The sequence below is a fragment of the Asterias amurensis genome, chromosome 14 (genome assembly GCF_032118995.1).
Source record: "Asterias amurensis chromosome 14, ASM3211899v1".
Taxonomy (NCBI): Eukaryota; Metazoa; Echinodermata; class Asteroidea; order Forcipulatida; family Asteriidae; genus Asterias; species Asterias amurensis.
In genome coordinates, this window is record NC_092661.1 from 19,290,850 (window position 1) to 19,305,778 (window position 14,929).

Here is a 14,929-nt window from a genome sequence, read left to right on the forward strand (position 1 = left end):
TTTAGAATCTGAGGACACTATGAACCCAGGCGTTTTCAAGGTCACTGTAGGAGGGATGCAAACCATTCATTGTCAGTTACACTTCCAACCTACTGAGGTAGCATCTTATGACTTCACTATGCCTGTCTCTATCAACCAAACTGATGCCCCTAGTCCGGAGTCTACCCCATTCCCTCCTACCCCAGCTCCATCCACCAAGAGCATCAATCACATTATCACCCCTCGTCCGGTAATCGTCACTGTTGCCACACCACGCCGTCGTATTGTTGCAACTGCTCTCCGTCAACCTCTCCAGTTATCACATTCCAATCTTGACTTCTCCCTACCATCTGGCTACTTGGATTTTGGCATTGTCGGCTCACCGTCTCAGACCCAGGGGTCCTTATTAGTGAATAACAGTGATAAATACCTTGGTTGGAGTTTGGACCTGAGTGCAAGTGGTAAAGCTATGGAGGAGGGTATCTTCCGGTTCTTGATGCCCAATGGGATGCCTTTCATGTCCTTCAAGGAGGGAGGAGCAGCTGTCAAAGATACCTTGGCTCCTGGGGAGACGTACCCACTAGGAGTCATGTTCTGTCCTGGTGAGTAAAAGTTCATTTTATTATTTTATCTTAAGAAAAAATACCCTACTTCCCTTATCTTGTCATGTTGAAGTGTTTCTTCAATAAAGATATGCGAAAACGTCACAGAAGCAGAATGTTAAACTTATCCTAAAACAAGCTGTTGCGTAATGATCAATGAACTCATTCTCATTTCTACAGAGGAGCCAGGAGAATTCCATGCTAAAGTTCCCATTATCCTGAATGATGACACATCAAGACCCTACCTTCATCTCCATCTCTTTGGTATCCTCAAGTCACCCCAGCTAACCTTTGACCCATTGGCTATTGTACTGACCCCTGTTCCCTTGGCAACCAAAGTGTCAGCAGACTTCACCATCCAGGCTGCCGGTTTCAGAAAGTAAGCTTTTTAAACACCTCTTTCTAGTAAGGCATTAGACTACTTTGCAATCACATCAATGTTAACCATCCAAACTCTTCATCTGAGGTTGTTTCATTTTGTTGGACCTCATTGAGATGTTTACACATGATACACTACAAGGGATGATATTCTTCCTACTTTACTCTGATTTCAAATTTTTTGCACTCAGGAAATTTAAAATAAAAATCATTAAGTTTTTCTATTACAGTCTGTACTATGTGTACTGCGTAAGTCAGACCTTGTACTCATACATAACATTTTCCTACTTTTTTTCCAAGGGCCAAACATCATGCCTACACTACATAAAAGTGGTTCATTCTTAGTGCTACACGGTCAAACCGTCAACAATGGTTTGCATTAGACATCTATAAAACTTCCATTTATCAGAGTCAATGATTGGAGTTATACAAAGTTGTTTATTTGGAATTGTGGTTTTGACAATGGGAGGCTCAAAGTGATTTACCTCTTAAAGTAAGTGTTAATAAGCGTTTACCTACGGCTTACATTTTGTTTTTGTAGACATGGTTTTAAAATCTCTTTGTATTAATCAAATTAGGGTGACATTGATTGATGTTGAACTACCAGATGTTGAGCTTGATGACGGTAGTAAGATGTCTGTCCTAAGTGTAACATTCCCTGATGGGCAGAAGATCCAGCCATGTTGTGGAGATGAGGGGGATGAGGAACCTTTTATCCTCAAGTGTAAAGTCACTTTCTGCTCTCCGAGACCTGTGTCCTTCACTCAGCCAGTCAAGTTTGTGGACACCGAGGGAAACAGGTGAGCTATGTCTTCAAAATTTCCAATCAAAGTAATACTGATTTTTGTATAAAACCTTCAATCAATAAAGAAAATAAGACCACACAACATTTTGTCACATCAGTGTATCAATGTTTATCGGTGCCATTCTAATATCAACCATAGGGTGCGTTTGTTTGGCTTCCCTGGGTCAACCCCGGTCTTCCCCCGGTGCGTTCAATAAGCTTTGACGTCATTCCAGGGGCTCACCCAGGTCAGCCCCCCGTGCCCTGCTTGTGTAGTGGGTTACTTGGGGGTGACCCGAGGTGCATGGCAGCACCACGAGAGGGCGAACGTGGTCGTTCAATTAGCTCTTGTCAGGGGCTCACCCGAGTGAGCACCGCGGGGCTGACCCAGGGAAGCTAATCGAACACAACCATAATATGATTTTTGTAAGCACTCTTTGATATGCATTAGTTTATTGTGCCATTTTGCGTAAAAGTTTGATCTGTTGGACGGTAAGATCATAACATATAATGTGCTGTGAAACTTTATGTTATTTGGAAACTCCATAGAGGCTGAATTGAGATTTGGTAAAAGGTAACTAAATTCCCCCAAATTTGTCTGTTTAGTTTCTCTATCCCAGTGACAGCCACAGCAGATAACTGTCTCCTCACTGCCTACCCCTTCGTTGCTCAACATCGTACTGACTTCCAGATTGTGACTGAGCAAGGCCAAACCCTGCGAGGTCGTAATTCATCAGTCACATCCAAAGATAGTAATGGGAACGTTGGAGAAGCAATTATGATTCCAGTGGAATCTCCAAGTAGACCGTCCACCCAGAGAAGTACAAGTACGAGCTCACGTTTTGGAGCTACAACCTCAACATATGAGGAGTCTTCTGAGAGTATCACTGGTAAGTTCAACATGAGTCTCTGTGTATTATACGGAAATTCTATATTGTTAAAGTGCTTTATACATGAGCCATCTTTACAATGAGTTTGAGTAAGATAATTAACCTACACCCTCACACCCTAACATCTCATCGCATTACACTGAACTCCACAAAAGAGAAGCAATGTTGCTCATCATTAAATCGCTGTATCATCACTATCCACTAGCAACTCTTTTATGATTTCGGCCATCAAGATTTAATTTCTGAGGCAGTTGACTTCTTTTAGGGTCGTTGTTGACTTTGCATTACAATTAACAAACTATTCCAAACTAAAACAGGTTAAACTCATTATTTAATTGTTTTTTGTTTTTGTTTCACCTTTATAGAATCCACTTATCGAAGCACTCCTCGTGATGGAGCTGTCAACCATGCAATAGCTGACCGCTCTATTATCGATCCTGATAGTCGAATGGGTCTAGCCTCTCGCTCTCTGGGCTCAGCAGCCTTCCCCAATGAGGATACAGAAGAAGGGGTATTTCACCAAGAAGTCTTAATGGGGGTACAGAGATGGATCACACTGCATGGGTGGTCTGGTGGACCGTACCCTGTATCTGTGCCTGAGGGACTAAGAAGGTAAGACAACAAAATATAAATATCTTGTCATGTGGATAAAGATTAACAATGTTATTGCAAACAATTTATGTAAGACTTCGATGCTACATCATAGCACATCACAAAGACATGTTGAAATTAATATTGGTGTATACTTTCCATTTCAGTGGAGTTGCCAAGAATTCTGCACCTGAGAAGGCTTCCCATGGGAGCCCATCCACCAATAACTCCAAGCGCACTCAAAGTAAAACTATTTATGATCTAATGGCACACATGAGTGGACGTCTGGTTCCTGGAATCCCCATCAATCAAGCTTTGCCAGCTGATCCTACAGAGAGAGTGCTTCAACTTCACTGGCAGCACTCTACACTGCTGACGTTTTTAAGGTATGAATGAAAGTATTTATTTCTATTGAATTATAGTAAGGACTTGTTATCCTGAAACAATCATGACTGGCACGCCAAAACAAGGATATTGACAAAATTTGAAGATCCAGTTGGTTTTCCTTGTGGTTTATAACTTGATTTTTGAAACATTGTGAGAAGCAAGAATTTTAAGAAATTCTAAAATGCCAATGTTCATTACGTTTCCTCCCAGTATCTTTGCAACATTTAATTGAGTTTGTTGGAAACTTCAAGATAAAATTGTCAAATTTTTGCTAAACTTTGTAGGAGCCAAGGTGCCTCTGTGGCCAACATCAAGCCAGAGTACCTTTTTGAACCTCAGGATTACCAGCGTTGGGTTAAACTGCAAGAGCAGATTCGTGAGAGGAAGAAAGCCCAGCAGCAGGGTAAGAGCATCGTAGCAATCCGCATCCAGGAGGCTCCTCTAGATGAGATCCTATTTGAGTCTGTTTCTAAGAGAGCTTGGACCGATCTACTGCTCCAGACGTTGAAGGTGAGCTCAAGAGGAGATTTTAAAGACTTATGTCTGTCATGCACTTCTTGACTTTGTAACATGCATTTTACTTTTAGTAAAGCTGAGATTTATGGGCTGTCTTTGTAGGATGAGTGTTGAGATGGATAAAGACAGAGTATGGGAGAAGTCTTTTAGCTGGATGAGTTTGTAGTAATATGGTAATAAGACTGTATACATATTTGTTGCAGGCATTGGTGTTGGCTCGCGTGACACCTCGTCAGTTCAAGACACTATCATCCTCTGGTAGTTCAACCAGCCTACCCAGCATCAATCCAGATCCTTTGTGTAGTAACATCTACAGTGTAGGGGAACGTATCCTGGTGGCTTGGCTTAACCATCACTACGAACAGCAAAGACATAAGATATGGAAGGACTGTGACAAAGGTATGTTTCTTACCCTCATATTGTTTAATGTACATTTGTTTGTTGTGAAGTTAAGTCCAGTGTGTGTGTTCATCGTTGCTGTGTGAGTCTGCCCTATGACAAACTCCTCACTTTTTTACACTTTAGAACTTGAATCTGTTAAGTTGTATTGACTGTAGAAGTAGAAATGGTTCAGTACCCGATGATTTATTTCATACTATAAAGGAATACCAAAACTTGCCAGCAAAAAGACTCAATGAAATTGTGATTTTGTTGAGTTGTTTTTCTTTGAAACATCCTTGTTTGAAATGTGCACCTTTTTTTTTTTCGGGGGGGGGGGGGGAACAGATGGTCGTAGTCAGACAAATTATTTACCCTAGAATTATAGACACTGAAGTTATAGACACTGCATTTTAATTTGTTAAAATGTAGAATACAATTTCCCTTTTTTGTCCCTTTGTTAACTTTCAGTTTTGTATTTCTTTTCAACCGTACCGTTCTCAATTCTAGTTTGTTTTTTCTTCTAATTAACTTTTGTCTTTGACAGAATCCTCATTTTATTTTGAAGCTCCAAGAGGTAACTTGCCATTTTCTTTTAGCAGAAACTGCTTGCACACAATGCTTTTAGCTGCTTCAAATCCTTGTATATTGCATAGAAATATTATCACACAAAATACTCAATAGGACGTTCCTAAAGTATCTAAAGTTGTTAAGGAGCACCCATGGCTTACTCCAATTAGGAAAATAGTATTGTTTTGTACATGCAGAGATGAACACATTTTAGGATTAAGATGCATAATATAAACCACTGCCTTAGTTATCATTTAACGCTGAGCAAGAGACAGTATATTCTACTACACTTCTTCACTCCATAAAATGTCCTTTCCAAACTGCAGTTGATTTGTAAAGGTTAAACATTCAGTAAATGTATCAATGCTGGCTGGCATTAGCATGCACACAATGTCTACTCGTCTGAAGTAATAGATTTTTCATTACCGTTGATACCTCACCTTGCAATGCCTCAAATCCCATATTACCTTTACTCATTATAAATCATGCATTAACATTGATCATTCTTTCAATGTCTCCATCATGCATTTATTTAATTGTCAAATCAAATGCTCATAAAATACATCTGCATTATGCTAACACTCTCGGCAAAAGTGTATAGGATCAAAGAATGATAGATACAGATTGCTATAAATGTGCTGTTTAATGTGTATCTTTTATCTAAATTTAATTTTTATATAAGCTACTTAACTTTGCTTCTTCTGCTAATGGGAAAGAAATGAAGTTTTTTGGAAAGTTCATGTTTTTGAAATGAATTAGTTTGTGTTCTATTGTTTACTATCAGGTGGTATTCCTCCATCTCGATGGGTGGTCAACTTTGACTATGATCTCTTGGATGGGTTGGTGCTGGCAGCTGTCCTGGCTGCTCATGTGCCTTTTCTGGTAAGTAGTAAAAGTAGTGAGTGAAAAGATGTGGAAAAGCTTTTTAATGAGATGTCAAAAGTGAATTATACAAATCTCTGCTTTGTTAACTGTTAGCCATCTATTATCGTATACATTTTTTAGCTCATAATCCAACTCAGATTTTGTTAGATTTTTCAAATACCCATTATTTATTTGATGAACTCACATTCCTCTTTTTATTTAATTTTTATACTGGTAATAATCACATGGTAAAAATGATGGTTCTGAAAAAAAACAATTGTTTCTTTTCTGAATGTTGTGACAAATGTTATCTAGCCCTTGTCAGGTGAATGTAGTAATCCATTGAGTGCAACAAGAATTCATTGAATATTGATCCCCACATTGTAAACCCTAAAACTCTACATCCTTTCCTCTACTTGTAGATTAAGACCCATCTACAGAGTATGTACACCCAGCCAGCTACAGCTGAACAGTGTCTTCATAATGCCCTCAAGGTGGTGAATGCATTTAGATACATCGGACTAGACTATGATATCCAGGCTATAGACATCACTGATCCTAACCCTATCTCTCTACTGCTACTATGTGTTCATCTGTACCAGCGATTGCCTCAGTATACACCAAGAACAACTGTGGAGTTTATTGGATCCTTGCATGCATGTGTTGCACGACAGGTGAGTCTAATGCTTTGAAGTACTTGTTCTACCCACTGTACTCCAAATCAATTGAAATCCCACTTATAAATGCATGCATGTTGTGTTTTTTTGCTGTGAACAAAAATAACAATTTTGCTTGTATTTTTGTTCTTTGATAAAGGTTCGTCTGACCAATCCCAGTAGCAAGCCCCTGACATATCATGCAATGATTGCTGGCCGAGATGCTCGTGACTTCACTCTCCCTAGAGGCAACACTGTCGCCATTGCACCCAAAGGCAAGCATGATCTGGCTGTAGAGTTCACTAGTAGGTTCCTACGTCCTGCAGAGGGAGTGCTGGTACTTGTTGGAAGGAGGGCTGGTTCTGCTTGTGGAACTACCTTGGTATTCAATCTGAGGACTTCAATTGATAATATCACACCATCTGTAAGTTAGATTACTGTTAGAAATGTCTTTACATAAGCATGTCCAAACTTTTCTTTAATCCGTCTTAAATCCTGTGTACATTTTAAATGTTTTTGGATGGTTTATATGGGTGCTTATGAATAGGAGTAAAAGAGAGGTGACTCAGTCTTAAACGGCTGTTTAAAAACCTACGGGGCCGTGGCCGTGCAATACAGGACCTCGTTTTCGGCTCAGCCCTGTAATGTGCGGCCACGACCCTGTCCATTTTAAACCAGTGCCTACTTTTTTATTCCCTTGTTAATATTATTAATTTGCAAAAGACCTATGATTTTGAATATTCTTAATAGCAAAACTGTGTTTTAATACTTGATTACAGACAACAGTCAAGTGTGAATCACCTTGCTATGAACTGCACAAGGTGGAACTGGACGTTACTAATCCATTTGATGAGGGAGGGGAGTTCCGTATCGTCTTGGTTGAACCCAAGACATCCTTCCCTGGCACTGATGCTAAAACCCAGAAGACTGGATTGTTGAACTCTAAACAAGGAGCTCCTAAGAAAGTACGATCCAAGACGGATCATGGTCAGAAGAAGGAAAGAACCCCTACACCACCAAAGCAGGATGACATGAGCCCACGGACAGAAATGTTGGAACGTGAGTTAATACTAATGATTTGTAGTATTCAATTCAAAATCACATCCACTTTAATGCATATATGGCTCACCATTAAATTTCATGCAATTGTACATTAATCATTCTTAAAATGGAAGAGGGAGCTGAGGATTCACAAAACTTGTTTTCTGAGTTGTATCTACAGTGGTTTCCACACCAATTTGAAATAGATAACTGGTGATTGATTTATATAAGTTACATGGTCAATATTTAAGCAGATCAACATGATTGCATCCTAGGCTGCAATTTGCAGTTGGCTGTAATTTTTTGTTGTCAGTTCTACATTTTATTTTCCTGTAATTTGCGCAATGCACCTTGCCTATCATTGCCCCCATTTTGTGAGTCACAATTCATTGGTTGAAATTGGTTGAAATTGGTAGATGTGCATAATTCGAAGTTGCATTCTTTCTTTGCAAAACCAAAGCACTGTTAGTGTTACCACATGAACAACAATGAATACTTAATGTTTGTTCATACAAAAACCAAGCTGTCTACTACCCTCTTATTAACAGTAACTTGATTGGAAATATATTATTTTATTATAGAAAGGGTTTATTACTTAGTGCAATGTTATCACGAATCTTACTAATGAATAGCTTTCTATTTTATATTTGATTCACCCAGAGGACAATGGTAACCAGTTGAGTGCTTTCTACTGTGCTCGTCAATCCCTCCAGTTAGACAGTCACAGCTCAGCAGTCATTGCTATTGACTTCCTTCCATTCCATACTGGCAAGAGACAATGCTCTATCCTGTTTGTCAGTGAGTCTATTGGAGAGTTTCTGTATTCCATTGAGGCTGTAGCTGGACTACCAATGCCATCGCCATTACCTTACATGCCTACTAAACACAGCGTCAGGATCAGTAGTGCTGCAGCTGCAGGTAATTATCGACCAATGTTTGTATTTGTTTTTTGTATTGCTATTGCCTAAGTTGTTGTCAATTAACTGTTGCTTAGGCCGTGTCCGAAACGACGACTTCGGCTACAGCTACGGCTAGATCGCGCACGTCTGCCTATTCTTCAACACTGGTAGACGCGCTGATCTAGACGTAGCTGTAGCCGAAGTCGTCGTTTCGGACACGGCCTTAATGTGCTTCCGATGAGCTATTCTTGTGAATTAAATGACAGTGTAGTATCTAAAGTGCTGCATTCTATATTCTTCAATTGCCATTTCATTGGTTTATCACTCACAGCTTGGAATGGCATCTGCATAACAAGTTTACATTTGTAAAAGTAAAGAATCATTTAACAGGTTGTGAGACTAAAACAAAATGTTTTTGTTTTAGATACAAACTGTAGCCCACTTGTTGTATCCTATGATTGGCATGTACAAGTTCTTCTACAGCTAGACTAGCCATCTGATTATTTTTGTTTTTAAATATCAAATATTATAAACCACAAGGAAAACTGACTGGGTCAATTTGAAATGATCTGGGATTGAACAAAGAAAATCGACTAGAGTAGGACTCCAACCAACAACCTGACTAACATGCCGGCACGCTACCACAAGAGCTATCTAGCCCTATGTTGGCAGTCTCCCTTTTTTGTCAATATCTTTGTTCGGGGGTGCCAGTCAGAAGCCAAACAACCTTCAGATTTTGTTTAACAATAATTGTTGTGTTTCTCCAAGGCAATGGTCGTGGTGTGTATGGGGGTGATGACCGCATCATCTACTGGCGTTGTGATAGTAACTCTGTTCTTCATGAAGAGCTAGTTATACCCATCACTAATGCTGCTAGGGAGAAGGCTTTGGTCATCGCTGCTCAGCAGAGGATGTCACAAACGGAGATAAGACGTAGACATGTGACAGGGACACTTGCTAGTGGCTCAGTCACGGCAGCCATTGCTGCTTTAGGATTGACCGATGAGTCGGTTCTTTCAGGTATGGTAATCTCTTTATCAACATTAATGTTTTGCTGACTGACTAAAAATACTTAAACAAAGGGATTGACTTTTGAAAAAGTTTCCTGTTCTCATTCTTCAATTTGAAGATAAAGTTGTATTATTGCTTTTATGACTTTGATTTGATTAAACATCATGAGAGATAACTCTGGTGTAACGAAAAACATTTGTTATTTGAATTTGGATTTACTAGGCACATAAGAAGAAATATGGCTTTTGTATGGACTATTGTGAGATTTGTTGAATAATCATATCCTTATATTGAGCCTAGGAAATTGTTGTATTGAGTATTTTGTTTATGCACATAGTTAATATAATTTCAATCTTACACACTTTTCTCTTATCTAACAGGTAAAACAAGTGCCAATCCCAACAGCAAAACTGACCAGCCAGAGGGGACCAATTTCAGTGTTGAGGTCAACTCCAAGTATTTTGAGACAACCCCATCAATGTTTGTACCTTCACCTTTGACATTGAAACCCAAATCAGCGGCTGAAATTGTGATGAACGGTCACACTGTGGACACCTCACCTGCAGGTCTTGTTGGTAACAGGGGTGAGTTACAAAGTTACGTCTTTGTTCCAGACATCTAGAAATTATTTGAAAAACACCAGTTTCCTCACTTGATGTTTCCCACATAGTACTGAATGCATTAAATAACAAACCTGTGAAACTTGGGCTCAATTGGTCATTGAAGTTGCAAGAAAATAATGGCCAAAAGACACCCTTGTTGCATAGAATTGTTGGTTTTCAGATGCCTGAGAAAGGCTTCACACATAAAGCCTGTCTCAGATTCAAATTTGGGGTGAAAAATGACCTCTTTCTACTCTAAAACTACATTACTTCAATTAGGGTCTTTTCTAACAATGTTTTATAATATCAACAGCTCTCTACTGCACTTTACCAAGTCAAGTTTTATGTATTTCATTTACATATATGGATTTTACACTATTTATTTACTGCAATTTGTATATTTTGTTGTTATCTAGGAGTGATTCTTGATGATGGGACAGTCAGCCTTCCAGTCAGATTCAGTCCTAAGAGTGCTGGTCACTACCCCTGTCGTGTTGTCCTTCGTTCAGCTAATGATATCCGTGTGTACCTGATAGAGTGCACAGTTAATCCAGAAGGAACTGCAGCACAGATTGAGTTCATGGCACCTGTACATCAGTCAGTTTCACAAGAAATACCAATAGTAAGTACCTTGTCTTGTAGCACCTTCATCCTAAGACACTGGACACTATTGGTAATTGTCAAAGACCAGTCTTCTCACTTAGTGTATCCCAACATATGCATAAAATAACAACCCTGTGAAAACTTTGACTCGTTTGGTCGTCAAAGTTGTAAGAGAATAATGAAAGAAAAAACACCCTTGTTGCGCAAATGTGTGAGGCTTTAGGCGTCAAGTCTTTTATCAGATTAAAGTATTTGAGTGAGAAATTATCTCTTCTCAAAAACTACCTTACTTCAGAGGGAGCCGTTTCACACAATTTCTTTTTTCTACCAACAGCTCTCCATTGCTCAGTACCAAGTATTAACTATTTATGCTAACAATTATTTTGAGTAATTTCCAAATTACCAGTGCCTTTAAAATAAAAATGGACTAAACATAGCCGTTTGAAAGTTGATCACTTGATAGTGGCATGACTGAAAACTTGACACGCGATCATAAAAGTAAAACACAGCTTATAATTATCGCTATATGTACTATTTCATGACCTTAAAGACAGTAAATTAACAACAAAAGATGATTTGTAAGTCAAGGAATAAATGTTACGGATTTACCAGTAAATAAATTTGGCAGATCTGTAGGTGCAGTGTTGCTGATATTTCCAACGGTAACCTAGCTTCCTTTTGGTGCTTAGTACATTGCTTGAGGAGACCTTGAGTTCAATTAACCCCATGTATATTATCCGGAGGTTCAGTTACATTTGGCCATGAAGCCACACTCACTGAAACAAACTAAGAAGTATGATATGTCAATTTGCTATTTTTCTGTTTGCATTGACCAGGTGAACCAGACTAGTGTGGATTGGCCACTGACAGCATCCATTGAGGGTCAAGGCTTCTATGGACCTCCCTTCATCCTTGCTAAGGCAATGCAGACCACACAGTTTCCTCTCATGTTCAGACCAGCCTTTGAGTCCCTTGTGTCCGTAAGTTAATAAATATTTCAATCGAGAACAGAAACAAATCATGCTTTTTGGCTGTTTGGTTTTTACGGAACAATGTACTTCAATTATTTAGATGTTGATAATGTTGTATTCGACAAAAATAATTCTATTGATTTTCTTTTAAACTAACTTGTTATTAGTAGTCTCATCGCAGCACTTTTTGCTTTGTTTCAAAGTCTGCACATATTCTTTTTCTCCGCAAAACATTTCTAGAAACTGCTTTAAAATACTTGATTTGCATTATATTTTACCAAGCCTGCTCGACAAGGTGGTCAAACCCACTTCAAGCATGATTACATGGTAAGGCTCTGACATGCACGCTCCACACTCACCTTAACATTGCTTCAAGTCACAGCTGAGACTAAAAGTCTTTATACCCTGCCATGCACTACACAACCCTCAGCTTATGCACACAGCCATGCATAAAAACCTGCTACACATCCAAGGGATTGACATTTTTATTTATACCCCTCTGGCCTCACCAATCCTTCCCATCCCATTCATGCATTTCATATGAATCAAACTTTGCCATGGCAACAACATTTGGAGCTATCTTCCTTCCTATGTAGGAAGTACATTGAGCTCATCCTCCACCAATGGCCATCACTTTTCAGCCTTCAATTCAATATTACAAACACAGGCATCTTATTAACATTTGAAATAAAAGAAAGTTTAGTCATTTTCAAAGAGGTGCCACGGTTCATTTATTTTCATTCTGCATTTGTGATGTTAATGTCATAGTAACGGGAATTCAAAAAGGTCTTACTCAAGATGTGTTTAATGCAAAATGATGCAGATAGCATTTCATAATTGAATTGAAAAAAAGTAAGCAAACGCGCTATCACAAACTCAACCGTGCGGTTGCATTGATGAAGAGAGAGTATTGCCTCAAGACCAAATGTAGTGGCAACGATCATGAAAGCAAAATAATTCTATCTATTATATTATTCTGTACATATTTTTGTCACCAGGGAAAGTTGGTTTTGATGAATGGTGAGGATGGAACGGAACATCATTTCAGACTGAAGGGAGAGGGACAAAAACCTCTTGCATTAGACAATGTGGTTCTGGAATGTGAGGCTCGCAAATCGTAAGTACTGTCAAGTCAATTCAAAATTATTTTATTTGTGTTTTAAATTTTAATTTAACATTTTAAAAAATACTAGGTATTATTTAATTTTTTTCTAACTTGGAAACTATGTTTTTGTTTCTTTTATCTTGTAGAATGAAGCGTGTAATCCGTGTTCCCAATGTAACAGCTCAGAAGCTGACATACCGTGCTGTTTCAGACCTCTCTATAGTGAGTGGTACAGTCCCAAGTGTTACTGTTCTACCAGGCAAAGAAGCTGATTACATCATGACAGTATCACCATGGAAGCGTGGCACATTCAGGGGCATCTTGTCATTCATAGCTGGCGGTACTGATAATCTCAAGTAAGTCATCTTCTTTCCTCATAATGCCTCATATTTGTACGTTTAGTTACACTTAGTAAACAGAGCCCAATTTCATAGAGCTGCGAAAACATATTGCTAAGCACAAAATTTTTGCCGTGATAAAAACAGGATTACCAACACAATTTCCACGTGATTTTCAGGATAAGCAAACAACAGCTGAATTCCAGTAACAAGCAATATGCAACAAATAGGAATTTGGTTATTAATCCTGTTTTTATACCGGTAGAATTTTCATGCTAAGCAAATTGTTGTGCTTAGCAGCTCTATGAAATTGGGCCCTGTTCAGGTTGGTTGTGTTGTCATTTAGCCTTCGTGAAAGACTCTGCTATGGTCAAAACATAAGGCCATTAGCTGTTTTTGTTTGCATTCAAAATAAAATCATAAGAAAGTTTATGTTGAGGGGTTGGTATGTTTAAGCCTTCTTGTATAATGATAGCTGAGTAAAATGTCTCTGTTTAACCATTGTCAATTAGGGATGAACCGGCCAATGATGACAGTGGCAGCACTTCCCGTCCAGTGTCCGGTACACGTCCAACTAGTGGCAAGTCTACAACAAGTACAGCATCAGTCCAAGTCCATCAAACTAAGCCTGGTTACCGTGTGTGGTATTCAATAGAGGTACGCTGCAGCCCTCCGCCACCTGAGAGAGATATTGATGTCACCTGTGCTGCTCAGTCTGCTGTTGTAATGGAGGTAGAGATCTTCAATCCAACAATGAATGATCTGATATTTACAACAGTGATTGAAGGGGATGGATTGAGAGGAGATGAAGATGTCATGTTAACTCCTGGTCAGAAGAAAATGTATCAGTTAGTCTATGCACCAGCAATTGTTGGAAAATCACAAGGAAGGTAAGATGCTACTCATAGTAATAATTATCAATTAAAGACTAAATTGTATTTTTTGCAATTGTTACCTATGAATATCTGTGTACGGGTAAAACAAAATAATAATTTTAATCCACAATGCAAATTTAACATGTTTTATAAGATTGAAAAAACCTCTACTTTTGAACAAAAATTTACTTGAAAATTTGCATTCAGAAGAGTCAGATACATTACAAATGTGGATTAAACTTCTGTTTGAAAAAACTTGCCATATGGTCAAACATATCCATTCCAAAGATTTCAGATCAATTCCATGTCAAAGTTTTCTGTTGTGCATTGATATCAACCAAGCTCATCAAACCAAAATGTGTTTTATCTGTTTCCAGTTTGATATTCCAAAATGAGACTGTTGGTGAGTTCTGGTACACCCTAAGCCTGACAGCAGAGCCACCTTCCCCTGCAGTCCTTCCTCATATGGACTGTGAGTTGGGTAAATGGAGTCGTCAGTTTATCACCTTGAGTAATCCTACTGAGGAGACACTAGAGCTTACCCCTAGCTGCTCCAACACTAATAACTTTACTCTTGAGGTTGAAGGAGAAACAAAGGTGAGTTCTTGTTCATTTTGAAATTGTTTCACCAACATCAATCAATCAATCATTCAATCAATCAGTCAATCAGTCAATCAATCAATCAATCAATCAATCAATCAGTCAATCGATCAATCAATCAATCAATCAATCAATCAATCAATCAATCAATCAATCAATCAATCAAATGTAATTTGTATAGCACCTAAATCAAAAGTTTGCTCAAAGGCGCTGAGGCACAGAAGAAATAAAAAGTCGTTGATGGTAGGCCTCCTGAAGGGTAATTGTTTTCCTTCTACAATGTGATGAT

At 38.7% G+C, this 14,929-nt stretch overlaps 1 protein-coding gene across 2 annotated transcripts in view; it reads left to right on the top strand.

Annotated features, from left to right (window-relative positions):
- The window catches only part of LOC139946888 (cilia and flagella-associated protein 47-like), a 34,973-nt gene that overhangs the window by 11,717 nt on the left and 8,327 nt on the right, over nucleotides 1-14,929 (top strand). Inside the window, exons 19-40 of one of the 2 annotated variants that reach the window (XM_071944651.1) lie at nucleotides 6-581; nucleotides 762-960; nucleotides 1,538-1,759; nucleotides 2,350-2,633; nucleotides 2,999-3,245; nucleotides 3,392-3,610; nucleotides 3,896-4,121; nucleotides 4,331-4,526; nucleotides 5,053-5,082; nucleotides 5,860-5,957; nucleotides 6,362-6,613; nucleotides 6,756-7,019; nucleotides 7,375-7,654; nucleotides 8,297-8,554; nucleotides 9,304-9,555; nucleotides 9,927-10,130; nucleotides 10,565-10,770; nucleotides 11,588-11,731; nucleotides 12,721-12,839; nucleotides 12,974-13,183; nucleotides 13,678-14,055; nucleotides 14,418-14,637. In XM_071944651.1, coding sequence (XP_071800752.1) covers nucleotides 6-581; nucleotides 762-960; nucleotides 1,538-1,759; nucleotides 2,350-2,633; nucleotides 2,999-3,245; nucleotides 3,392-3,610; nucleotides 3,896-4,121; nucleotides 4,331-4,526; nucleotides 5,053-5,082; nucleotides 5,860-5,957; nucleotides 6,362-6,613; nucleotides 6,756-7,019; nucleotides 7,375-7,654; nucleotides 8,297-8,554; nucleotides 9,304-9,555; nucleotides 9,927-10,130; nucleotides 10,565-10,770; nucleotides 11,588-11,731; nucleotides 12,721-12,839; nucleotides 12,974-13,183; nucleotides 13,678-14,055; nucleotides 14,418-14,637 — 5,084 coding nt within the window. The remainder of the gene's footprint in view (nucleotides 1-5; nucleotides 582-761; nucleotides 961-1,537; nucleotides 1,760-2,349; nucleotides 2,634-2,998; nucleotides 3,246-3,391; nucleotides 3,611-3,895; nucleotides 4,122-4,330; nucleotides 4,527-5,052; nucleotides 5,083-5,859; nucleotides 5,958-6,361; nucleotides 6,614-6,755; nucleotides 7,020-7,374; nucleotides 7,655-8,296; nucleotides 8,555-9,303; nucleotides 9,556-9,926; nucleotides 10,131-10,564; nucleotides 10,771-11,587; nucleotides 11,732-12,720; nucleotides 12,840-12,973; nucleotides 13,184-13,677; nucleotides 14,056-14,417; nucleotides 14,638-14,929) is intronic. The other variant, XM_071944652.1, reaches the window with a different exon arrangement.